Here is a 27,291-nt window from a genome sequence, read left to right as displayed (position 1 = left end):
TTATCACTGAAGCTAATGTAAGTGATAGAGAAAATGCCTGCAGTGGATCACTGCTGTCTGGTTTTATGTACCTGGGGAAAACACTTTCAAGTGTGCACTAGCCAACTGAATAACATTGGTTCTCAGTTTACCTGTGCAGAAAGTGAGTGGGGGAGGCACCCAAAGTTTTGCAGGGGGGCCCAGTGATTTCTAGTTACGCTAGGATTCAGTATTTTATGAATTGCATTTATATATCAACATGTTTATTATTATTATTTATGAATTTTTATTGAATTTGTTGGCATAACTTTCTCTCCTATCCATGCAGTAATGTTATAAACTACCTATTAGGAACTAATCTAAATATGATCATACAGATATAGAATCTTTTTATATAAAAAAAAATTGTGAAAAGAATCACACTGTTCCTGTGCTACTGCACACATTCCCTGATCTACACTATTTAGTTCTGATGAGACGATGTATATAGAGACAGAAAATGCAACTACTATTATTGTGATTATTGACTGTTTAGATACATCATGGTATTGAGGAGTTTTCTTTGCTGTTATAGGCACTGTTATTGGCCTGAGGAAGCTGGCTTAGACCCGCGAAACGCGTTGCCTGTGCTTAAAGGGACTACAGCACTACAGCGAAGAACTGTAAAATTTAAAATATGTGCAAACATATACAAATAAGAAGTGCATTTTTTCCAGAATAAAATGAGCCATAAATTACTTTTCTCCTAAAATGCTGTCACTTACAGTAGGTAGTAGAAATCTGACAGGAGTGACAGGTTTTGGACTAGCCCATCTCTTCATAGGGGATTCTCAGCAAGGCTTTTATTCTTTACTAGCTGGACGCCCGGTGTTTCCCGGGTATGTATTTGGCTAGTGTTGGCTCTTCCCAGTTTTCCTAACCCTAACACACAATTACTTAATGACCAAGTATGTGAGCTTTGCGGTCTTTGGCATCAATAATTTGCAATGAAATAAAATTAATCTGATTGGATGTGGCTCCACCCCTTTTCTGAATTTGAACCCCAATCACCCAATGGCCAACTGTACCAGGTACAGTTGATTAATAGTGCAAGAATGGCAGCAATTAAATATTCCCCTTGGAAACCAATAGGTGGATTTTGATTGGCTTTTATAGGCTCCACCCACTTTTCTGATTAATCCCAGTCACCCAGGGACTGGGTGCAAAGTTTAAAAACCCTACTATTAACAGTGTAAGAATGACTGCAGTTTACATTTCTCCACCCACTTATTTCCTAACATTGTTGGCTGCTGTTGGCTCCGCCTACTATTTCTAACCCTAACACCCAATTACTCAATAACCAAGTTTTTGAGCTTTGCTGTCTTTGGCATCAATAACTTGCATTGAGATTAAACAAATCTGATTGGCTGTTTGTGGCTCCACCCCTTTGTCTGAATTTGAACCCCAGTCACCCAATGACCAACTGTACCAGGTTTAAGGCTTGTGCCATTAACAGTGCAAGAATGGTAGCAATTACATATTCCCCTTAAAAAATCAGTAGGTGAATTTTGATTGGCTTTTGTAGGCTTCACCCACTTCTCTGAATATTAATCCCAGTCACCCAGTGACCAATTGTGCAAAGTTTGAGAACCCTACCATTAAAAGTGTAAGAATTGTAGCAGTATACATTTTCTCAGTAAAATTTGCATTTGTCTCCGCCTACTGATGACCCAGCATTGCCCGATTATGTATTTTGCCGGTGTTAGCTGCGCCCACTTTTCCTAACCCTAACACACAATTAATCAATTACTTAATGACCAAGTTTGTGAGCTTTGCGGTCTTTGGCATCAATAATTTGCATTGAAATGAAACAAATCTAATTGGCTGTTTGTGGCTCCACCCCCTTTCTGAAATTGAACCCCAGTCACCCAATGACCAACTGTACCAGGTTTGAGGCTTGTGCCATTAACCCTCTGGGCGATACAATTATATCGCCCAGGAGGTGGCGCAGCACTATTTTTTTTAATTTTTTATTTTTTAAATCATGTAGCGAGCCCAGGGCTCGCTACATGATAGCCACAGCGCAGCGGCATCCCCCCACCCACTCCAAAGTAAGCAGAAAATCCAGTTCAGAACGGGATTTCCTGCTGGGCTTTCCCGGTCGCCATGGCGACGGGGCGGGATGACGTCACCGACGTCATGGACGTCGGAGGGAGTCCCGATCCACCCCTCAGCGCTGCCTGGCACTGATTAGCCAGGCTGCGCAAGGGGTCGGGGAGGGGGGGGGGGGGCTGCACGGCACGGAGAGCGGCGGCGGATCGGCGGCGAGCGGCGGCGATCGGAAGTTACACGCAGCTAGCAAAGTGCTAGCTGCGTGTAACAAAAAAAAATTATGCAAATCGGCCCACCAGGGCCTGAGAAATCCTCCTGCGCGATACACCCCAAGCTCAGCTCGGGATTATCGCTCAGGAGGTTAACAGTGCAAGAATGGCAGCAATGTAAATATTCCCCTTGAAAATCAATAGGTTAATTTTGATTGGCTTTTATAGACTCCACCCACTTTTCTGAATATTAATCCCAGTCACCCAGTAACCAATTGTGCAAAGTTTGAGAACCCTACCATTAACAGTGTAAGAATGGCTGCTGTTTACATTTTCCCAGTAAAATTTGTATTTGTCTCCGCCCACATATGACCCGGCGTTGCCCGCTTATGTATTTGGCTGATGTTGGCTGTGCCCACTTTTCTAATCCTAACGCACAATTAATCAATTACTCAATTACCAAGTTTGTGATCTTTGCTGTGTTTGGCATCAATAATTTGCATTGAAATGAAACAAATCTAATTGGCTGTTTGTGGCTCCACCCCCTTTCTGAAATTAAACCCCAGTCACCCAATGACCAACTGTACCAGGTTTGAGGCTTGTGCCATTAACAGTGCAAGAATGGCAGCAATGTAAATATTCCCCTTGAAAATCAATAGGTTAATTTTGATTGGCTTTTATAGACTCCACCCACTTTTCTGAATATTAATCCCAGCCACCCAGTAACCAACTGTGCGAAGTTTAAGAACCCTACCATTAACAGTGTAAGAATGGCTGCTGTTTACATTTTCCCAGTAAAATTTGTATTTGTCTCCGCCCACTTATGAAGCGGCGTTGCCCGCTTATGTATTTGGCTGGTGTTGGCTGTGCCTACTTTTCTAACCCTAACACACAATTAATCAATTACCAAGTTTGTGATCTTTGCGGTGTTTGGCATCAATAATTTGCATTGAAATGAAACACATCTAATTGGCTGTTTGTGGCTCCACCCCCTTTCTGAAATTGAACCCCAGTCACTCAATTACCAACTGTACCAGGTTTGAGGCTTGTGCAATTAACAGTGCAAGAATGGCAGCAATGTAAATATTCTCCTTGAAAATCAATAGGTTAATTTTGATTGGCTTTTATAGACTCCACTAAGCTTTCTGAATATTAATCCCAGTCACCCAACGACCAACTGTGCAAAGTTTGAGAACCCTACCATTAACAGTGTAAGAATGGCTGCAGTTTACATTTTCCAGTGAAATTTGTATTTGTCTCCGCCCCCTTTTTGGTTATGGGAATAAAAAGTATCCTATACTTTATTCCAGGTAGTGTACTATGTGTGTGCCAAATTTCATTCAAATCTGTTTAGGCATTTTTGCGTGATCGAGTAACAAACATCCAAACATCCGAACTTTCCCATTTATTATATTAGTAGGCTAAAGATATTCCCTAAAAAGGATTTAAACAATGATGCTGGCCAGCCTCCCTGCTCCCTACACAGTTTTTTGGCAGTTGGACAGAGCAACTGCCACTCACTAAGTGCTTTTGAAAACAAATATATCCCTAAGAATACCCTATAAAAAGATGGACTAGTCCAGAACCAGTCACTTCTGTCAGATTTCTACTACCTACTGTAAGTGACAGCAACATAGGAGAAAAGTAATTTATGGCTCATTTTACTCTGGAAAAAATGTACTTCTTATTTGTATATGTTTGCACATATTTTAAATTTTACAGTTTTTCGCTATAGTGCCCCTTAAATAAAATCTGTTGTTATATTACAAAGATTTGGTCATTGAGGTAAGATACCTCACCCTTTTTCGATTTTAAACTGCTTTTAAAAGTTTTTATCTACCAAGTCGCCTCTTTTCCCACAATTGTGCTTATAATAACTTGTGTATTTATTTTCTTACTTGCTGTTGTAAAAATATCACCTAGGACAGAGAAAACGTAGGAGAAAAAATAAATTGGATCAGGCCTGTTAGACTGATATACAAATAGTTTCTGTGTAATTATCTCATCTTGCTTCTTAACTCACAATCTCTCCTTCATTCACTTAGCTCATGATTTATCTTTTCTTATCTAACTTAAAAAGACACTGAAGCGAAAAATGATATAATGATATAATAAATTTTATGTGTAGTACGGATAATTACTAGAACATAAGTAGCAAAGAAAATATTCTTATATTTTTATTTTCAGTTATATAGTTTTTTTTTTTTTTGTTTTTTTTTAATAACATTGCATCATTCTCTAATATTTGCAGTTTACACACTACTCAGCATTCTAAATGATTTTACAGAGCAGGCAAGTGAACTTTTGAACCCTTCTCTGCAGAGAAAATAAACAATTCAGTTCCTGACATTTGAGATAACAAGCTTCAGAAGACAGAGCTCTCTGAGACTTTGAAAGTCCTAAAGCTCAATGGTTCTTTTGCATAGATAACAACTGGAGTTTAACTCTTCCTGTACTGGAAACAATATTAGACTCCTATTGTAATGATTCGCTCAGCTGGGTGCACTGGCAGACAGCTGTTTGACCATTCCTCTAGTCTGTGGGCTGCAGGTCTCTGCAAGAGAGACCTGTCTTTCCATTACAAGTTTCTGGTCTGTTCTGCTGCTGAGGAATTTGCATACACTCGTTATGCAAATCCCCTACCTGCCTCCTTTGATGACTGGCAGTATAAAGAGCTATGTTTCCCAGAGTCCTTTGCTGGTCATAAGAGTTATGCTGCGTACACACTGGCGACTACGGTCGTTTGAAACAGTTAATTAACGATCGTTCCGCCGACAATCGGGGAAAGAACTTTACCAAACGATCATTAACACGAACGACAACAGAACGACATCGGGAAGATGGAAATATCCAACCTGACGGATCGTATCTACCGACAATCGTTACAAAACCATAGTGTGTACAGACATCGGCCGAGAACGATCGTTACAAGGGCCAATGCGCCTGCGTTGAATTCTGCCCAGCTTCAGTACTTCCTTTGCAGCGCGGCCGTAAAGATTGTTACATTGCTCATTTCAATTAAACTTTGTGCTCAAGTTAACAATCATATATTTGTATCTATTGTAACGCCATGTCAGTGGTTTTTTTTTTATTTTATATAAATATGTATGCAACATTTCCTTCTGATCGTTCTTTTCTGCGAGAACGATCGTTAAAATGTGTATGATGATCGCTGCATCCCATCGTTGCATTCCAATCTTTCCAATATCGTTCGTCTGGTAACTATCGTTCCTTGCAAACGATAGTTATCGCAAGTGTGTACGCAGCATTAGTCCTGTGGAACACTCCTGAGTGTCAGCCTTGCTCATTGTTTGAAGATTAGCTTAGAGTAATTCCTGGAAATGCACTAGGCAGTTTCCCTAGTGCAGTTAGGATTGCATATCTGTTTTGTTTGTCTGTTGCGATTGTCCTGTCCCAGCGGTGGTCGACAGGAAGTCGTTCTGATCTGTTGTTCTTGGAGTATAGCTGGAGCAGCGGTTGCTACCAGCTATCTCATCTGATCTGTCTTGCCAGGATCGCACTCGCCTTGCGCTAGTGCTGTGGATCCGTCTGATCTCCATCTCTCTTTCTATACTTGGATCGCACTCGCCTTGCGCTAGTGCTGTGGATCCTATCTCTCACTTATTCCTGTTTTCGTGTATCTGTCTTGTCTGCTACGAACGCTTGCTGGAGGCTCGGTGAGGTAACCGTTAAGCAAGCGCTCGCGTCCTCTGTTTCATGTTTGTCTGTCGGTGGTTAGTTAGGCGTGCTTGTCTCTGTTGTGCTTATCACGCGGAGACCGCGCATAAATGCGTGCACTGTTGAGAATGAGTGCGGTGTTCGCGTTTAGCTAGCGTTTGTTATTTTCCGTATCTTCTCATTGTATGATTTGCTGTGCCTTTGCTACTCTCGTGCTCTGCCTTGCTGTAGCCTTGTGTCGCCTCTGGCAATCGCCTCTCTCGCGATTGCGTTCCTACTTCATATCTGCTGTTGTGTATGCACTGTCGCGGGTTGGCGACTAGTTTGGTGCACACACATACAATCTGTCCCTTTGCTCAATCTCATTCAGGGCTATCTTGACCTGCGTTTCTTCCCTTCGTGCAATTCCTGTCTGGCGTGTGTGGTAGGGCAGAGGAGCAGTTCCTCTGCACTCCACAGCTCCACCTACCAACAGGAATTTCCCTCCACAGGTGCATTGCACCTTTTGCTGGGTTCCCTCAAATTATACGCTTGTGGAGGATTTCTGCAGTGTCAGCGCACGTCTTGTGCGCTGATCACGGAGAGAATTCCACAATCGTTACAGTATGACCAGCCAAACCAAAATTCCCAGTGTAGAGGGAATTTCCGATTTGTACGATTTGGTCGAGTATGGGTCCTGTGTCTTTAAAGAGACTCTGTAACATTAAAAAGATCCCCTGGGGGGTACTCACCTCGGGTGGGGGAAGCCTCCGGATCCTAATGAGGCTTCCCACGCCGTCCTAGGTCCCACGGGGATCTCGCCGCAGCCCTCCGAACAGCCGGCGACTGTGCCGACTGTCAGTTCAATATTTACCTTTGCTGGCTCCAGCGGGGGCGCTGTGGCGACTTTCGGCACGGAAATAGACGGAAATACCCAATCTCCGTCGGGTCCGCTCTACTGCGCAGGCGCCGGAACCTTGCGCCTGCGCAGTAGAGCAGACCCGACGGCGATCGGGTATTTCCGCCTACTTCGGCGCCGACAGCCGTCAGAGCGCCTGCGCAGGAGCAAGGAAGGTACATATTACGTCACCGCTGCACGGAGGGCTGCAGCGAGACCCCTGACGGATGGAGGACGGTGTGGGAAGCCTCATTAGGATCCGGAGGCTTCCCCCACCCGAGGTGAGTACCCCCCAGGGGCCGTTTTGTCGTTACAGTTCCTCTTTAAGAGCTTTAAAAGGCTAAACTCAGAGACTAAAGCGGAATTTCTCTCTGAATGTGTGAGGTTTTGCCTGAATCCCACCTTTCAGATTACTGATCCGTCTACGTCGGCTCTTCAGTTTGCCTATGTGCTTTTAAAAGGCGATTTGTTCACCTGGGCGTACAATGTGTTAAAAGACAATTTTTGGAATGATAATCTGTATCAGTTTCTTGCAGTGATATTCTCTCACTGGTTTAAGCTGCCTGGCTTACCACCTGCTCTGATTGAGTGTGTAGCTGCTGATAAGTCAGCTGATCTTTCCCTTCCATGCAAAACCTTTCAGTATGACAATCAGTTCAATGTGTCGGTTGCCACTTCAGGTTTTAAACAGCACAGCACAGCAGACATGCAAAGTTGCAAAAAAGGGAAAGACTAAAAAACGCAAGCATCCGAATAAAACACTCCCTATTGATGTTTGCAATGATATTGCTCAGTCTCCAGGTTTTTTACCCCAATCCAAAGCTTTTGTGGATCCTTTAATAGGCTGAATTATTTTCTATATTAAAGGAGTAAAAAAGTCTATGCATGTACCTGACCCCAACCCGTATGAGAGCTACTTAGATACTGGCTTGTTTGAACCTCCATTTGCCTCATGGGAAATCGGGGCCTTGATGGAGGAGTTTGATTTTGATTGGAAAGCCTTTTGCGATTTTTACCTCGCAAAAAGCGAAGATGTCTTGAATGATTGTCTCGATTCTATGTACCTTTTGATTGATCACGATGAGTGTGACAGGTGTTTTGTGGATCCAGTGATGTGTGTGTGGCAGACGATTTTGGATGAGTTGCACACACGCCAATCAATTGATTCCAATAAAGAGACATCGTTGTCAGATGATTGTTCCTGCCTTTCTGGGGTAAAGCATGTGAGTCTTGACTTTGTGCGATCTGAAATGAATGGGAGTACCACTGTGCTTGATTCCTGTGCGAATCCTGAAAGATTCTCTCCTGACTGCGTGCAGTTTGAATCGGTACGATCTGATGCCTGTTTCTCGGATGTTCCTGCAGATTGTGATCGGCATGGATGTGCCAGTTTTCTCAAGGATGTGTGGGACCCCTTGTCATTTAGAGACAGATCTTTAAGATCTTCCATCTGTGATCCTGCTATGGGGAAAATTCCTAAATTATGCAGCATCAAAAGTAAAATTAATATGTCTAATAACATTTTTCCTGATGTTGTCGCTATTTCTACTGCAAATGCGTCTTTGTCTCACCCTGTTCACACCTGTAAGGGCCCGTTGCCTGGTGACAGTTGCTCCAGTGTTTCTGTCCTGAACGCCTTACAGTCTGCCCCGCAGATCGCGGAGGTTTGCGCTATGCAAGCGTCAGTTTCACAACCTAAAGCGATTTTTGATTCGCAAGTTTTGCGTTCTGACTCCTCGGATTTGACATTGTTAGCCGAATCTAAGAGTGAGACAGCGCTTCGGTTTTGCGAATCTGATGCTGAAGCTTCTTTGCTTTGCCCAGAGAAGCTTTCTCTGAATCTGCCCTGTACCATGAATGAAAACATGATGTCCACTCGCACTGACATTTGTGAGTCCCTTTCTTGTTCTGAGGGAAATGCTGATTTTGCACCCTGTACTCTGGATGAGTTAATATGGCCTTGTTTAGAGTCTCCTGCAGTGTCCCTAGAGGCTCGTCTAGGTATTGCTACTATACTCACCTGTTTTTCTGCAGTTTTGGAGTTGCAAGCTAGTTTGACTGCTACGCAAAATTCTGGGTGCAGTGAGATTAAAGTTAGGGAGTCAGTGTATGTTCCAGTAAATATTCCTGTACATTTCGCTCATGATGATGAAATTCAGTCTCAGTTTATGGTGGAACCTACCCTGTCCACAAAATAAAGTTCCAGTTTTGCCCTGTAACATGGATAGTTCAGAATCCTTCTCAGAAAACTTGGAAAATGATGTTCCTGAGGTCTTGTTTAATGTCCTGGAGACCTCCGAGTTCCTCCCAGGGGGTGCAGAGCTGGTAGGAGATGTCTCCTGCCCCCCAAATCCTTCTGAAGTGTTGCCCATTTCAGTAGGCATTGCTGTTGTGCTGACTACCTTTGCAGCTCTGGTGGAGCTTCACTCATATGTAGTCAATGATGATATTATTGTCACAGAGATTTCTAGGTTTGAGTCCAAGCCTTCTTTTGAAAGTCCAGTGCTTGTGACCACTGCTCGTGATGATTCTCTGCCCTGTTCTGGTTTTGGTCTTGTCGTGACAGACTCTGAGGTTGGCAGTTCCTCGACGTTTCCTGAGGTTCCCCTTGGGCTAGTGTACCCCGATGTGTTCTGTGACCCAGAAAGCCCAAGTGTGTCTCTGTTGCCAGCCTGCTCAGATGCTTCCTCGGTGGAAACCTGTTCTGATGTTGCCTGCCTGCCTGCATGCCCAGAGGTGGTCCCTGAAGGTCCTGTTCTTGATGCTTGTCCTGGTAATTCTGAATCCGGAATTGTCATTGGTTCCATAGGGGTTCTTGATAGTTCTCCATGTGAGCCTGGTGATCGTTCTGCCCTCCTGGGATCTCTGCGGAGCTTCAAAGTGTTCTGGGAGATCCTGGGAGAAATATTTCCTAGTACCTTGGATGAGATCAGCAGTGGGTGCTTTGTGGAAAGGGACACTTCGAATGGGTATTGTGGCAGGTTTGGTATTTTTGGACGGTCCTTGGAAGGTGGTGGGCATGGCTCGGTGGGTGTCGATGGCTTCTTCTCTGGCATTCACAGTACTGATGGGTGTTACGCTGAGACTTTTTGTGCTGATGGGCATGTTTCGGTGGCTTCTCCTTCCGATGAGGTCGGTTTCGGGTGGGCTGACTCTGGAATTGGGCCTTGTCGGGCTGCCCCGACCTTCATGAGTCTTCAGTTAGAGTCTTTTGCAAATATCAGTTTAGAGGCTCGTCTGGAATCCGACCCTAGAGGAGGGGGTACTGTAATGATCCGCTCAGCTGGATGCACCGGCAGACAGCTGTTTGACCATTCCTCTAGTCTGTGGGCTGCAGGTCTCTGCAAGAGAGACCTGTCTTCCATTACAAGTTTCTGGTCTGTTCTGCTGATGAGGAATTTGCATACACTCGTTATGCAAATCCCCTACCTGCCTCCTTTGATGACTGGCAGTATAAAGAGCTATGTTTCCCAGAGTCCTTTGCTGGTCATAAGAGTTAGTCCTGTGGAACACTCCTGAGTGTCAGCCTTGCTCATTGTTTGAAGATTAGCTTAGAGTAATTCCTGGGAATGCACTAGGCAGTTTCTCTAGTGCAGTTAGGATTGCATATCTGTTTTGTTTGTCTGTTGCGATTGTCCTGTCCCAGCGGTGGTCGACAGGAAGTCGTTCTGATCTGTTGTTCTTGGAGTATAGCTGGAGCAGCGGTTGCTACCAGCTATCCCATCTGATCTGTCTTGCCAGGATCGCACTCGCCTTGCGCTAGTGCTGTGGATCCTATCTCTCACTTATTCCTGTTTTCGTGTATCTGTCTTGTCTGCTACGAACGCTTGCTGGAGGCTCGGTGAGGTAACCGTTAAGCAAGCGCTCGCGTCCTCTGTTTCATGTTTGTCTGTCGGTGGTTAGTTAGGCGTGCTTGTCTCTGTTGTGCTTATCACACGGAGACCGCGCATAAACGCGTGCATTGTTGTGAATGAGTGCGGTGTTCGCGTTTAGCTAGCGTTTGTTATTTTCCGTATCTTCTCATTGTATGATTTGCTGTGCCTTTGCTACTCTCGTGCTCTGCCTTGCTGTAGCCTTGTGCCGCCTCTGGCAATCGCCTCTCTCGCGATTGCGTTCCTACTTCATAACTGCTGTTGTGTATGCACCGTCGCGGGTTGGCGACTAGTTTGGTGCACACACATACACTCTGTCCCTTTGCTCAATCTCATTCAGGGCCATCTTGCCCTGCGTTTCTTCCCTTCGTGCAATTCCTGTCTGGCATGTGTGGTAGGGCAGAGGAGCGGTTCCTCTGCACTCCACAGTTCCACCTGCCAACAGGAATTTCCCTCTACAGGTGCATTGCACCTTTTGCTGGGTTCCCTCAAATTACACGCTTGTGGAGGATTTCTGCAGTGTCAGCGCACGTCTTGTGCGCTGATCACAGAGAGAATTCCACAATCGTTACACCTATCTCTGTTTCTAATGTTTTATTTCTTAGCTGTACTACACATACAAATCATCATAAAAAAATGTTCGCTTCAGTGTCTCTTTAACTCAAACTTAACTCAACTTAACTCATTGTTTATCTCTCTTTAGTTGACTTAACTCATGATTTATCTCTCTTTATTTGAATTAACTCATGATTTAACTCTCCTTGGGCCATAGGCAAATAACTTTTACTCCTGAGGTGTCTTCTTGGAGTTAATATTTCATCTTCTGTTTAAAATAACTTTTCAGTACTTTACAATTGAAAAAGTACCAACCAGTAGGTGGAAAAGTACTATCAAAACTATTAAGTATTTTCCTGCTTGCAGGTATTTTAACCACTTGAGGACCGCCCCCAGCCGATGGGCGGCGGCAAAGTCCGGGCCCAAACGACCGCAATACGCCCATCGGCGGGGGCGGCTGCGGGAGTGGCTATGCGGCGATCGCGTCATTCGTGACGCGATCAGCCGCCGGGGACTGGCTCCGCCCACCGCTCATAGTAACCCGCCGGCCGTTCGGAAGCGCCGGCGGGTTACTAGCACCCGGATCGCCGCTGCACATATGTATAATAGGCTTTGTAATGTATACAAAGCCTATTATACTGGCTGCCTCCTGCCCTGGTGGTCCCAGTGTCCGAGGGACCACCAGGGCAGGCTGCAGCCACCCTAGTCTGCACCCAAGCACACTGATTTCCCCCCCCCCTGCCCCCTGATCGCCCACAGCACCCCTCAGACCCCCCCCTGCCCACCCCCCAGACCACTGTTTGCACCCAGTCACCCCCCTAATCACCCATCAATCACTCCCTGTCACTATCTGTCAACGCTATTTTTTTTTTATCCCCCCCCCTGCCCACTGCCCCCTCCTGATCACCCCCCACCCAGGGCCAGGCCTAGGCATAGGCTGGAGAGGCTCCAGCCTCAGGGCGCAGTGTAGGAGGGGGCGCAGAATTCATTCAGCTGTCATTCCTAATTGTGTTTGAAGCAGAAAGAAATAAGAAAAGGGGATACATGGCAGTGACTGCAAGCCAGATAACTAGATATTAAGGTGTTGGGGAGGTTGTGAGCCCTGTGGCGCCTCTTAGTCTAATAGCAATCAGTGTGTGACAACTGGGATGGGAGGGTTGGAGGGGCGCACTTTGGTGTCTCAGCCTTGGGTGCTGGAGGACCTTGTCCCGGCTCTGCCCCCACCCCTCAGATTCTCCCCAGACCCCCCCCCAGACCCCCCCCCCCCCGTGTATTATATGCATCTATCCCCCCTGATCACCTGTCAATCACCTGTCAATCACCTGTCAATCACCCGTCAATCACCCGTCAATCACCCCCTGTCACTGCCACCCATCAATCAGCCCCTAACCTGCCCCTTGCGGGCAATCTGATCACCCCCCCACACCAATAGATCGCCCGCAGATCCGACATCAGATCACCTCCCAAATCCATTGTTTACATCTATTCTCTCCTCTAAACACCCACTAATTACCCATCAATCACCCATCAATCACCCCCTATCACCACCTGTCACTGTTACCCATCAGATTAGACCCTAATCTACCCCTTGCGGGCACCCAATCACCCGCCCACACGCTCAGATTGCCCTCAGACCCCCCCTTATCAATTCGCCAGTGCAATATTTACATCTGTTATTCCCTGTAATAACCCACTGATCACCTGTCAATCACCTATCAATCACCCCCTGTCACTGCCACCCATCAATCACCCCCTGTCACTGCCACCCATCAATCAGCCCCTAACCTGCCCCTTGCGGGCAATCTGATCACCCACCCACACCAATAGATCGCCCGCAGATCCGACATCAGATCACCTCCCAAGTGCAGTGTATACATCTCTTCTCTCCTCTAAACACCCACTAATTACCCATCAATCACCCCCTATCACCACCTGTCACTGTTACCCATCAGATTAGACCCTAATCTGCCCCTTGCGGGCACCCAATCACCCGCCCACACGCTCAGATTGCCCTCAGACCCCCCCCCCCTTATCAATTCGCCAGTGCAATATTTACATCTGTTATTCCCTGTAATAACCCACTGATCACCTGTCAATCACCTATCAATCACCCCCTGTCACTGCCACCCATCAATCACCCCCTGTCACTGCCACCCATCAATCAGCCCCTAACCTGCCCCTTGCGGGCAATCTGATCACCCACCCACACCAATAGATCGCCCGCAGATCCGACATCAGATCACCTCCCAAGTGCAGTGTATACATCTCTTCTCTCCTCTAAACACCCACTAATTACCCATCAATCACCCCCTATCACCACCTGTCACTGTTACCCATCAGATTAGACCCTAATCTGCCCCTTGCGGGCACCCAATCACCCGCCCACACGCTCAGATTGCCCTCAGACCCCCCCCCCCTTATCAATTCGCCAGTGCAATATTTACATCTGTTATTCCCTGTAATAACCCACTGATCACCTGTCAATCACCTATCAATCACCCCCTGTCACTGCCACCCATCAATCACCCCCTGTCACTGCCACCCATCAATCAGCCCCTAACCTGCCCCTTGCGGGCAATCTGATCACCCACCCACACCAATAGATCGCCCGCAGATCCGACATCAGATCACCTCCCAAGTGCAGTGTTTACCTCTCTTCTCTCCTCTAAACACCCACTAATTACCCATCAATCACCCCCTATCACCACCTGTCACTGTTACCCATCAGATTAGACCCTAATCTGCCCCTTGCGGGCACCCAATCACCCGCCCACACGCTCAGATTGCCCTCAGACCCCCCCTTATCAATTCGCCAGTGCAATATTTACATCTGTTATTCCCTGTAATAACCCACTGATCACCTGTCAATCACCTATCAATCACCCCCTGTCACTGCCACCCATCAATCACCCCCTGTCACTGCCACCCATCAATCACCCCCTGTCACTGCCACCCATCAATCAGCCCCTAACCTGCCCCTTGCGGGCAATCTGATCACCCACCCACACCAATAGATCGTCCGCAGATCCGACATCAGATCACCTCCCAAGTGCAGTGTTTACATCTCTTCTCTCCTCTAAACACCCACTAATTACCCATCAATCACCCCCTATCACCACCTGTCACGGTTACCCATCAGATTAGACCCTAATCTGCCCCTTGCGGGCACCCAATCACCCGCCCACACCTCAGAACGTCCTCAGACCCCAGCCCTGATCACCTCGCTAGTGCATTGCTTGCATCTATTTCCCCCCTCTAATCACACCTTGAGACACCCATCAATCACCTCCTGTCACCCCCTAGCACACCTACCCATCAGATCAGGCCCTAATTTGCCCTGTGTGGGCTCCTGATTACTCGGCCAAACCCTCAGATCCCCCTCAGACCCCCTTCCGATCACCTCCCCAGTGCATTGATTGCATCTATTTTCCCCTCTAACCGCCCCCTGAGACACCCATCAATCACCTCCTGTCACCCCCCTAGCACTCCTATCCATCAGATCAGGCCCAAAACATCCTGTCATCTAAGAGGCCACCCTGCTTATGAAAGGTTCCACAAAATTTGCCACCTCATAGACCACCTGTCATCAAAATTTGCAGATGCTTATACCCCTGAACAGTCATTTTGAGAAATTTGGTTTCCAGACTACTCACAGTTTTGGGCCCGTAAAATGCCAGGGCAGTATAGGCACCCCACAAGTGACCCCATTTTAGAAAGAAGACACCCCAAGGTATTCTGTTAGGTGTATGATGAGTTCATAGAAGATTTTATTTTTTGTCAAAAGTTAGCGGAAATTGGATTTTTATTGTTTTTTTCACAAAGTGTCATTTTTCACTAACTTGTGACAAAAAATAAAATCTTCTATGAACTCACCATACCCCTAACGGAATACCTTGGGGTGTCTTCTTTCTAAAATGGGGTCACTTGTGGGGTTCCTATACTGCCCTGGCATTTTAGGGGCCCTAAACCGTGAGCAGTAGTCTAGAATCCAAATGCCTCAAAATGACCTGTGAATAGGACGTTAGGCCCCTTAGCGCACCTAGGTTGCAAAAAAGTGTCACACATGTGGTATCGCCGTACTCAGAAGAAGTAGTATATTGTGTTTTGGGGTGTATTTTTACACATACCCATGCTGGGTGGGAGAAATCTCTCTGTAAATGGACAATTGTGTGTAAAAAAAATCAAACAATTGTCATTTACAGAGATATTTCTCCCACCCAGCATGGGTATGTGTAAAAATACACCCCAAAACACATTATACTACTTCTCCTGAGTACGGCGGTACCACATGTGTGGCACTTTTTTGCACCCTAAGTGCGCTAAGAGGCCCAAAGTCCAATGAGTACCTTTAGGATTTCACAGGTCATTTTGCGACATTTGGTTTCAAGACTACTCCTCACGGTTTAGGGCCCCTAAAATGCCAGGGCAGTATAGGAACCCCACAAATGACCCCATTTTAGAAAGAAGACACCCCAAGGTATTCCGTTAGGAGTATGGTGAGTTCATAGAAGATTTTATTTTTTGTCACAAGTTAGCGGAAAATGACACTTTGTGAAAAAAAACAATTAAAATCAATTTCCGCTAACTTGTGACAAAAAAAAAAATCTTCTATGAACTCACCATCCTCCTAACGGAATACCTTGGGGTGTCTTCTTTCTAAAATGGGGTAATTTGTGGGGTTCCTATACTGTCCTGGCATTTTAGGGGCCCTAAACCGTGAGGAGTAGTCTTGAAACGAAATTTCTCAAAATGACCTGTGAAATCCTAAAGGTACTCATTGAACTTTGGGCCCCTTAGCGCAGTTAGGGTGCAAAAAAGTGCCACACATGTGGTATCGCCGTACTCAGGAGAAGTAGTATAATGTGTTTTGGGGTGTATTTTTACACATACCCATGCTGAGTGGGAGAAATATCTCTATAAATAGACAATTGTGTGTAAAAAAAATTAAACAATTGTCATTTACGGAGATATTTCTCCCACCCAGCATGGGTATGTGTAAAAATACACCCCAAAACACATTATACTACTTCTCCTGAGTACGGCAATACCACATGTGTGGCACTTTTTTGCAGCCTAACTGCGCGAAGGGGCCAAAAGTCCAATGAGCATCTTTAGGCTTTACAGGGGTGCTTACAATTAGGCACCCCCCAAAATGCCAGGACAGTGAACACACCCCACAAATGACCCCATTTTGGAAAGTAGACACTTCAAGGTATTCAGAGAGGAGCATAGTGAGTCTGTGGCAGATTTCATTTTTTTTTGTCGCAAGTTAGAAGAAATGGAAACTTTTTTTTTTTCTTTTTTTTGTCAGAAAGTGTCATTTTCCGCTAACTTGTGACAAAAAATAAAATCTTCTATGAACTCACCATGCCTCTCACTGAATACTTTGGGATGTCTTCTTTCCAAAATGGGGTCATTTGGGGGGTATTTGTACTATCCTGGAATTTTAGCCCCTCATGAACCCTGACAGGTGCGCAGAAAAGTCAGAGATGCTTGAAAATGGGAAAATTCACTTTTGGCACCATAGTTTGTAAACGCTATAACTTTTACCCAATCCAATAAATATACACTGAATGGTTTTTTTTTTATCAAAGACATGTAGCAGAATAACTTTCGCGCTCAAATGTATAGGAAATTTTACTTTATTTGAAAAATGTCAGCACAGCAAGTTAAAAAAGTCATTTTTTTGCCAAAATTCATGTCTTTTTTGATGAATATAATAAAAACTAAAATTTGCAGCAGCAATCAAATAGCAGCAAAAGAAAGCTGTATTAGTGACAAGAAAAGGAGGTAAAATTCATTTAGGTGGTAGGTTGTATGACCGAGCAATAAACCGTGAAAGCTGCAGTGGTCTGAATGGAGAAAAAGGCTCTGGTCCTTAAGGGGCGAAAAGACTGTGGTCCTGAAGTGGTTAAAAGGCATTTTATTGACGAGTTTAAAAATATCACTTTGGAGCAAACTCAGGAGAAAACCGTAATTGCATATGGGCCTTTATCTGTTTATCTCATGAATTATTTATCCTTATTTGTTTATTAGTGATGATTGCAATCTGCTAATTACCATTATGAAACATTTCTTGTAAATTTTGGCAATTTTGGCAATACATAATTACTATTTGTAAACTCAATTGATTTTGTGTAATCCATTCTGTCGTATAATTTTTGCGTAATTTCGTGCCGACCTGCTAAAGCAAAGCCCGATGCATGCTATCATCACCAGAACTGCTAGGCATGTTAAGGGGAATAGTGGCAACAAGCCAAAAACTGCCTTGTAGTTTTTTAGAATATTATTTTTTAAAATTGCAAAGAAAAACAGTTTTTTCAACTAACCGTTTAAAAAATATTTATCTTTTGCATATTTAAAATTGATTTTCTCAAAAACTACAAGGTCTTTTTGAAAAATTATTTTTTTAACTTGTTCCCACGATTCTCCTTAACATTGCATTGGTGATATAGCATGTATGGGAGGCTTGACTATTACCTCTAAAGTCGGCACAAAATTACGTGAAAATTGCACAAAACTGAGAAATTACGGATGCTGATTACGTTTCCATGTAAAATTATGTTTTTTCTCGAATTTTCGCATTACGATTAGAGATGGCCCGAGCGGTTTGCCAGCGAACTTTGGGTGGTTCGCGTTCGCCGGCAAAGGCAAACTTTTGCGGAAGTTTGATTCGCCTCATAATGCTCCATTGAGCTCAACTTTGAACCTCTACGTCACAGTCAGCAGGCACATTGTCGCCAATCAGACTACACTCACTGCTGGAGCCCCACCCTACCTTATAAAAGGCAAGGTTCTCCTGCCGTTTTACTCACTTGTCTGCCTACAGTAATTAGTTAAGGGACAGCTGCTGACAGACTCAGCTAGGGAGAACTTAGTTAGGCTCTTGTAGGCTTGTTCCCAGCTGATTTTTATTCCTTATATTCCTCCCTCACTCCCTCCTCCCGGAGGGTCTTGTCTTCCAGGGAATTGTAGCATTTTAAAAGCCAGCTTACATACCTTGGCCGGGAATTGAACCCAGGTCTGAGTGCTTGGTAGGTAGCTCTCTTCACCGCACCACTATACAACCACCAACACTACATGCTGAAGCCAGCCTAGCATGTACCATTATGATATATCCAAGAGAAAAATGAGCTTGCTTAAGGATTTGTAGTATGTCAAAAGCCAGCTTACATACCTTGGCCGGGAATTGAACCCAGGTCTGAGTGCTTGGTAGGTAGCTCTCTTCACCGCACCACTATACAACCACCAACACTACATGCTGAAGCCAGCCTAGCATGTACCATTATGATATATCCAAGAGAAAAATTAGCTTGCTTAAGGATTTGTAGTATGTCAAAAGCCAACTCACATTGGCCAGGAATAGAACCCAGGCCTACCACTCTGTAGGCTGCTATCCTAACCATAATACCACCAACACAACACACTACAATGCTACATGCTGAAGCCAGCCTAGCATGTACCATTATAATATATATAAGAGAAAAATGAGCTTGCTTAAGGATTTGTAGTATGTCAAAAGCTAACTCACATTGGCCAGGAATAGAACCCAGGCCTACCGCTCTGTAGGCTGCTATCCTAACCATTATACCACCAACACAACACACTACAATGCTACATGCCGAAGCCAGCCTAGCATGTACCATTATGATATACCCAAGAGAAAGTTCGCGAATCGGAGGTTCGGGCCATCTCTAATTACGATTTTGCAAATTACGATACAAAATGACGATTATGTGAAATTCGTGCTCATCTCTATGGTTTGTCTCATGCATTAGCTCTCTTTACAGTTATCCCTATCTCATGTGGGACATTGGCCCACATGGGACATTGGCCTTTTCCTCTATAGGCCCAATGTCGGAGATAGTCTGGCATGGTAAAATGTGGCCTGCTGCTAGATGGCGCTGCTGCCGATAAAATCTGGCACAGCACCATCTTCTTCTGTTCAGAGTGTCAGACTATGTCCGACACCAGGGGCGCAGCAATAGGGGTTTCAGAGTTTGCATCGGGGCCCTTGGGCCAGAGGGGCCCCAAAGAGCCCTCCCTCAACTGCAGAATAAGCTCTTAATTGGTCCTATGCTGGTAATGATCACTTCTATAGATGCTTTGAATAGTGGTAATCATTAACAAACTGTTACCCATCCCCCTCTTGCTCCTCTGACACTGTAGATGCCATTGGCAGTTGTTGTTGCGCCGTATCAATTGTTATTTATATAATGCTTGGGAGCCCCATTGTAAAACTTGCATCGGGGCCCACAGCTACTTAGCTATGCCACTGTCCGACACTCTGATTATTGGGTGCGGCACGGTGTCCCCCCTATGTGGATCAAAGTGACGGACAAGATCCCAAGCCAACATGAACCATCCTCATATGTCCCTGAGCAGATCTGATAGTTGGGTAGGAGGTTGTACTGTGGCATGGATGTGACACAACAGTCAGTGGTCCTGACTTGGTCTGGAGCAGGTGATGGATAGAGAGAAGGCGGGAAACTCACGCAATATATTCTTCTGTCTTGTTATACTTTTTCGCCAAATATTTGGCAGAGGCTTTGCTGGGAATCCTGACCATGGACAGTTCCTTCCCGAAACGGATCAGCTTGCAGGGAGTCTCACAGGGACACACCTTTTCATCCTGCTCCGCCATCCTATCTAAAAGGAGAAATAAGCGAGTGATATCTGTCATGTAGAACAGTAGTGCCTAAAGTTCTGTTGTCCATGGTTGAAATCCGAGTTAAGGGCGCTGAAAAGCTCCGTAACCATTCCATAACCTGTCAACTTATTTCTCCACACTAAGACTTAAAAATACTAACAGCTTAGTAATCAAACTGATTAAAGTATACCTTAAGACAGAAAAGGGGGGAAACAGCACAGGGACTCTTCAGCTCCTGGTCATGGACAAGGTCATCTGAACTGCGCATACACAAGCAAGGTCCACACATGTCGAGTAGACAAAAGCCCCTCATGCACAGCTTTTTTCCTCCATGCACAAGCTCTTCATTCTGCCAGGCATGTGCAGACCTTGCTTGCACATGCTCAGCACGGCTGCTCATGGCTGGAAGAAACATATATGGTATGACTTGTGCTGTGTGAAATGGGTATAGCGGAACCCTACACTTGTACAGTGGGTTGCGGGAGGATCTGGGAATCCTTCAGACCATCCAGAGGCTGCCCAATAATGAGGTAGGTATCTAAGCTTTGTTTTTTTTACTTGAGATATTGTTTAAATACAACCATTTTATGTGAAATCAGACTTTTGCAACTAAAAATAATGTTCTGAAATTTAGATCAAATGACATTTTGACAAGTGCCCATCCCCTTTGAGGCCATCGTCTTTGACCTCTTCTGCTCACCTGATGTCCTGCCTCCAGCTCTGACTACATTTACATACTCATCCAGATACTGTGGCTGTCTGACTTATATTGGTTATGGTGTTGAATTCAAATAAACCCCAAGAGACTGAGATCCACCACCAACTTGTGGTGTTGGTCCATCATTCCTTGTGGAATGCTCTAGTGAAGACCAGAGGGTTCCTCAGAATTCACACCCCAGATAAGCTCACCTCAGCCACCAGTAGGTGCTCATCACACTTCTCCTAGACGTATCCCGACTACAACAGTCCTTCAGATTATTTGTCTTTCAAATCACCTACCCGTCCTCCTCTCTACCATAACCAGAAATTGATTAAGATGGGGCCCTAGTAAAGATAGCAGTTTTTTTTCCCATCGCTGATGGTTACCTGTTTACCTGTTCCTATTTCTTCTATCCTATAAGTTCCTATACCTGTTCTAATGTGTTCTTGATTACTGCAGCCTTTTCTAGTTGCAGTGTCTCTGTAAAATATCTAATCTTCTTTTCTTTGTCAAGCTTTGTCAACCTAGGGAGGAATGTGCTGCCTCTGCTGTGATAGGGAGAAGTTATACACGCCCCCTCCAGGCTCTGTGTGCATGCTTTCTTTACTACTCACAAACAGAGCTCTCTGAGGGGAAGGGAGCTTGCCTGTCACATGCTGAGAACTGTGAGAATCCCAGACTGGAGAGCAGATAATTCTCTATGTGATAAAAACTTGTAGTATACTGCAACATGAGATTGCAGCAGAAACGGCAAAGAGGGGCCCAGGAGAACATAATGAATAGAATGGTATACATTTTATTGTAAGAATTTGAGAGTACAGATTCTCTTTAATAAGATTTGGCTCGGGCTAGCATCCACCAGGCCCCTAGACTCTCTCAAAGCCCTAGGCAACTGCCTAGGTTTGCCTTGTGGATGATCTGGCTCTGTCCATGACCAGGTTACCAAGCGATCTACTGCCATTAGTCTCATCTCTCATATCTGTAATGTTTCATGTTCTTCTACTAACTACACAGTGAGTTAGAATCTGCAGGTCTGTCTCTCCTGCTGCATAAGAATTTGTGCTTACTATTATTAAAGAGACACTGAAGCGAAAAAAAATTATGATATAATGATTTATATGTGTAGTACAGCGAAGAAATAAAACATTAGGAGCAGAGACATAAGTCTAATATTGTTTCCAGTACAGGAAGAGTTAAGAAACTCCAGTTGTTATCTATGCAAAAGAGCCACTAAGCTCCACCACTTTCAAAGTCACAGAGAGCTCTGTCTTCTGAAGCTTATTATCTCAAGTGTCTGGCACTGTATAATTTTTTTTCTGCTGAGGACAGTTCAAAAGTTCAGTAGCCTGCTCTGTAAAATCAAATAGAATGCTGAGTAGTGTGTAAACTGCAAATATTAGAGCATGATGCAATGTTTTAAAAAACAAAACAAAAACAAACTATATAAAGGAAAATAAAAATATGAGAATATTTTCTTTACTACTAATGATCTAGTAATTATCCGTACTACACATACAATTCATTATATCATAATTTATTTATTTTTTCGCTTCAGTGTCTCTTTAAAGAGACACTGTAACATCAAAAATATCCCCTGGGGGGTACTCACCTCGGGTGGGGGAAGCCTCAGGATCCTAATAAGGCTTCCCACGCCGTCCTCTGTCCCACGGGGGTCTCACTGCAGCCCTCCGAACAGCCGGCGACAGACCCAACTGTCAATTCAATATTTACCTTTGCAGGCTCCAGCGGGGGCGCTGTGGCTGCTTTTGGCTCAGAAGTAGATGGAAATACCTGATCTCAGTCGGGTCCGCTCTACTGCGCAGGCGCCGGAGACTTGTGCCTGCGCAGTAGAGCAGACCCGACGGCGATCGGGTATTTCCGCCTACTTCGGAGCCGACAGCAGTCAGAGCGCCTGCGCAGGAGCTGGGAAGGTAAATATTGACGTCACCACTGTATGGAGAGCTGCAGCGAGACCCCCGAGGGACGGAGGACGGCGTGGGAAGCCTCATTAGGATCCTGAGGCTTCCCCCACCCGAGGTGAGTACCCCCCCAGGGGAAATTTTGCCGTTACAGATTCTCTTTAAATACGATTCTTGCACTTCTTATTTATTTATCTGTAATAATATGATAATATGACAGTATAATATGATGCTTTATAAAGATACTAACCTATATTCTCTAACTGGATCTCCGCACACTCCATGTACTCCACCGGAGTGCAGACCTTCTCTGTTCCTGCAGAAGAGAGATTAGATTACTGTATATACTTGCATATAAGCCGACCCGCGTAAAAGCCGAGGTACCCATGTTTCCCTCAGGAACCAGGAAAAAGTTCACTCACGTATAAGCCCCCACACAGTATAGCCCACTACACAGTAGTCAGATGTTCCCCAAGTACAAGTCAGCCCCTTTCCCAATAACCAGATGTACCCCAAGGTTGATACAGCTGTGTCTTAAGATGCCACTAAATGGCGTCATAGATATGAGATACAGCGATTGCCACACAGGAAGAATCCCTGATCATTGCACCACTGACACAATGCTTGCACGCTCTGATTCACAAGCTAGGGGACACAGGTAGTCTTGAGCAGCGCACTCTGCACACCATGTTGCAGGGGATGGGGGCACAGACACAGCAGGGAGCCAGCTGGCAAGAGTGTAATTGGAATAGCTAGGTGAACAGCATCACAGGTCTGATAAGCCTGGAAGGTTGCCGGTGCCTAGCCTCAGCTGGATTGCTCACACAGCTTGCAAACTTGCATAAAACAAAGATGAGACGGCACACTACTGGCTGCAAAACTTTTTCTGTATTGGATGGACAAAAACACTACAGATAAAAATATCCTTCATCAGGTGTCAAACGCCTTGACACCTGATGAAGGATAGTTTTATCCGTAACATGTAGTGTTCTTGCCTATCCAATACAGCAAAAGTTTTGCAGCCAGTAGTGTGCCGTCCCATCTTTGTTTTATGCAAGCCAGCTGGCAAGAGCAGGATCACTAGTGCACAATCCTTAATCTCCTCTGCCAGTAACAAAACCTGCTCCACCATCCGTTCTGGTCCACTTGACCCGCATATAAGCCGAAGGGGTAACTTTTCAGCACATTTTTTTTGTGCTGAAAAATTAGGCTTATATGCGAGTACATACAGTATCCAGTACTGAGAAGAATATGTCCTAATTCATGACTAATCTTTGAATCTGATTAGCAGAATCACCTAATCAGGAAGGGGGGGGGGGGGGGGGCATTAACAACAGGCTTTTCACTTTTTCTAATTTTGCTACTAAATATGTTGTCTGTGCTTCCTTGGGAAAGATTTCTCTTCACAGGTTTAAGTAAGGCAGGAAGCTGGCACATGCAATGTGTATAATTATTCATTTCATGTACAGGTAGTCCTCGGTTAACGAACAAGATGAGGACTGTAGGTTCCTTCTTAACCTGAATCCATTCTTAAAGGGAACCTGAACTGAGTAAAATTCTTTAAAAGAAACACATGACGTAGCTGCAGATGAATATTACATACTTACCTCACCGTCAGTTCATCTCAGAAGCTCACCCTTTTCTTTGTTTTCAATCATTTTTATTAAAAATTGTAAGAGAAACAAAGCATACATTGACAGGTATTTTGTATCAGTAGCTTACAAATATTGAATTAAAGTATACAGTAAAAAATATTGATAACAGTTTATCAGAATACAAATAAAGTAGAGACAAAGTCAACGGTTAACATCATGAAAAATGAGGATGAGGAATCAAAATCAACACAAATCTTGACTTGTGAGGCGGCAACAGGCGTTGATCAACAAATATAGTAAAATGGAATGGGAAGTAGATTGACCTAGTACTTCATTGAAGTGGGGTAGGGTCCACCCATTCATAAAATCTTAAAAGTCTGGGCGGACTGAACCCCTTACCTGTAGTGTATAAGAATCTAAATGGTCCAGCCACCAGTGTGGTTGGAGATTGATAATTTTAACTTGTGCACTAGGGGGAGGGGCATATGGGGGGGACAACTGTTTAGTTATTTTAGTGATTGGCTGACGTGGGTAATATGTCGACTTTATCTATGGAGTTAAGTGCCATTATGTAAACTGTATCATTTAAATTGAGATAGAAGGTGAGAAAGTAGAGATAGAATAAAGAGAAGAGGGAGTGGAGGACGAGGAATGGTCTACAGTAAGGCTAGGGGCCATGGATCTTGTTACAGTTAGATAGTGAGATGTCAAGTATCCTTAACCCAATTGCTATAGTCTGGGCCGTAGAGATACTCAATAAGGGGTAGCCAGTCAGATTCTATTGAATTTAGCCATTGTATCCTCAACTCTAGCTCTTAATTTCTCGAAGAACAGGATCCGCCCCAGTTTGTTTTTGACTTGGTCTAGTGATAGGGCTGTGGAGTTCCAGGCATCTGCTATAGTAAGTTTAGTGGCTATAAATATACAATTAATTAGAGAGTTTTGGGTCTGGGATAAATCTGTGTATGAAAGGCTTAAGGGTATGGGCAGGGTGTCTAGGTACATGGGCATGTAGTAAAGATGCCCAGGTGCATACCCTCATCCACAGTCTACGGACTATTTTGCTTGACCACCATATATGCCCATGTTTCCCTCGGCAAGGAACAACCCCTGAAGCAGTTTGGCGTATTAGTTGTATTAAATTTGGCTAGTCTATATTATTCTAAATACCATCGGAATAACACCTTACAGTTTATTTCCAATAGGTCTGCATTACCCGAGGTTGTAGGTATATTGCTCCAGATAGCAGAGAGATCCTCTTGATCGATATAAATATTGAGATATTTTTCCCACTTTTGGATATATATCGGTTTTAATGTGTTGCGTTTAAGTGTGAGTTCTCTGCAGTTTAAAAAAATAACTCCAGGCGAGAGGGGATCCCTGGCACAATTTTTTTTCGAAAGTGGTCTTTGAGAGAGGAGAGTTAGAGTAAGAAAGATGGTGCCTGACAAAGCGGATAATCTGCATATAGTGGAACGATTCAGCGCGAGGAAGTTGGTTAGTTTCTTGCAGATGGGCTAGAGTAAGTGGTCCTGAAGCTGAAGATCAGTCATGGACTTTGGTAAGATTCTTATTTATCCACCATAGATATGCTTTTGGATTAGCTAATGCAGCTGGGAACTCAGGGTGACCTATAAAGGATGCCAGCGGTCTATCTGGAGAGAGCAATCTAGATGAATATTTGCATGTGTCCTACATCTTGAGGGAATGACTAATGATAGGATTAGAAATTGATGTTCGGGTACGAGAGGAGATCCAAAGTAAGTTGGGTGTACTATATGGCTTTCTATGTCTACCTAGGTTGGGATGTTATTTTCCGTATGCCAACCAGTTAGTTGGGATATTAAGTTTTTGTTGCTCCCAGTGGAATTCAAATGTGTCTTGAAGAGCTTGCATTAGGCGAAAAGGAAGGTTGATATTTAGGGCTTTGGATTTGGTAGTATTAATCTTAAGTCCTGACACATGTCCGCATTGATTAAGTAAGCCAGTCAATGTGGAAAGGGATTTAGTGGGGCGTGTAAGGCAGACTATCAGATCATCTGCCAACCATTTTCTTTATACAGGGATCCCTTCCAGTTCTGACAATACTTTGTCAGAACTGAAATATACCTGTTGCTGTCAGTTATATATCAGCTGCTGTCAGTTACAACTGAATGTGCAAGATAATGTCCATGTTTCCCTATGGCTCGGTGAGCAATATAACAGTTTAACAGTGTGCTGACCAGGAAGCTGTTATGGTGTAATGGCCATTTTCAAAATGGAGGAGGGAGAATTCCATTGATATTAGTGGGCAAACAGGATGCAGGAGAGGAGAAAGAGATTGATGAGTAGACTACATGGGAGGTAAGTATGACGTGTTTATGTTTATTTTGACTTTTAATTTTCAGTTCAGGTTCTCTTTAAGTCAGAACGATGTGCCATCTCTGTCCCCTTTACCTTGTATTTGCCCCCCTTTTGCCTCTAGTGTCCCCCTTTGTGCCTGTTTGTCCTCTTCAGTGCCCTTTGTTCCCCCTCTGTGCCTGTCCCTCCCTCCGCCCATTAGTTCTCCCGTGCTCATTTGCCCCCCTTTGTACTTATCTTGGTCCGCCTCTGTGTGTCTCTTTTTACCCCTCTGTTCCTCTCTTTGTCCCCCCTTCTGTGCCTGTTAGATATAATTTCTGCCCACCACTAATTGTAAATGACGGGCATAAATTCTTCGGAAACAACACTATGCTTCAGGTCAAGTGTGCATTAAGCCTTTTTGCCAGCACAATATTAGATGATCTGTGGACCCCCACCACACACACACTCTCGACTCTATATTCCCACCAGTAGATTCCAACCACAACCATCTTTATATCTCTGATTACCCACAATGCACCAGTCCTTACCTGGCATGTGGGCCATACGACAGCTGCATTCCTTCAGCACGTAGCGTGTCTCGCACTCAATGCGGCAGGCGGTAATGCTATAGTTCTTGAAATATGGCGACACAAAGGGGCTGCTCTTGCAATCCCCCCATGGAGGGGGAAGGTACGTCAGCTGTGGTGGAGGAGGAGAGATTTGCCATTATACATGAGGACAACAAGACTGGAAGACCATAAATTGACAAATGTAATAACGATGAAGACTACAGGCTCGTAGCCATGACGCGATTTTCACCATTGATTTTCCCAACGATTTTCCC

The 27,291-nt window shown here is 44.6% G+C and overlaps 1 protein-coding gene across 2 annotated transcripts in view; it reads right to left on the bottom strand.

Annotated features, from left to right (window-relative positions):
• Positions 1–27,291, bottom strand: part of LOC137519580 (acid-sensing ion channel 1C-like) — a 93,390-nt gene that overhangs the window by 29,026 nt on the left and 37,073 nt on the right. For both annotated transcript variants that reach the window (XR_011021018.1, XM_068238557.1), the window contains exons 4-6: positions 26,996–27,146; positions 22,781–22,846; positions 19,757–19,910 (exon numbers count right to left, since the gene is read on the bottom strand). Coding sequence is in view for 1 of the 2 variants with exons in the window: in XM_068238557.1 (XP_068094658.1) it covers positions 19,757–19,910; positions 22,781–22,846; positions 26,996–27,146 (371 nt within the window). In the remaining variant the exon portion in view is untranslated. The remainder of the gene's footprint in view (positions 1–19,756; positions 19,911–22,780; positions 22,847–26,995; positions 27,147–27,291) is intronic.

Source organism: Hyperolius riggenbachi, chromosome 5 (assembly GCF_040937935.1).
Source record: "Hyperolius riggenbachi isolate aHypRig1 chromosome 5, aHypRig1.pri, whole genome shotgun sequence".
NCBI lineage: Eukaryota > Metazoa > Chordata > Amphibia > Anura > Hyperoliidae > Hyperolius > Hyperolius riggenbachi.
This window is presented reverse-complemented; position numbering and strand designations above follow the sequence as displayed.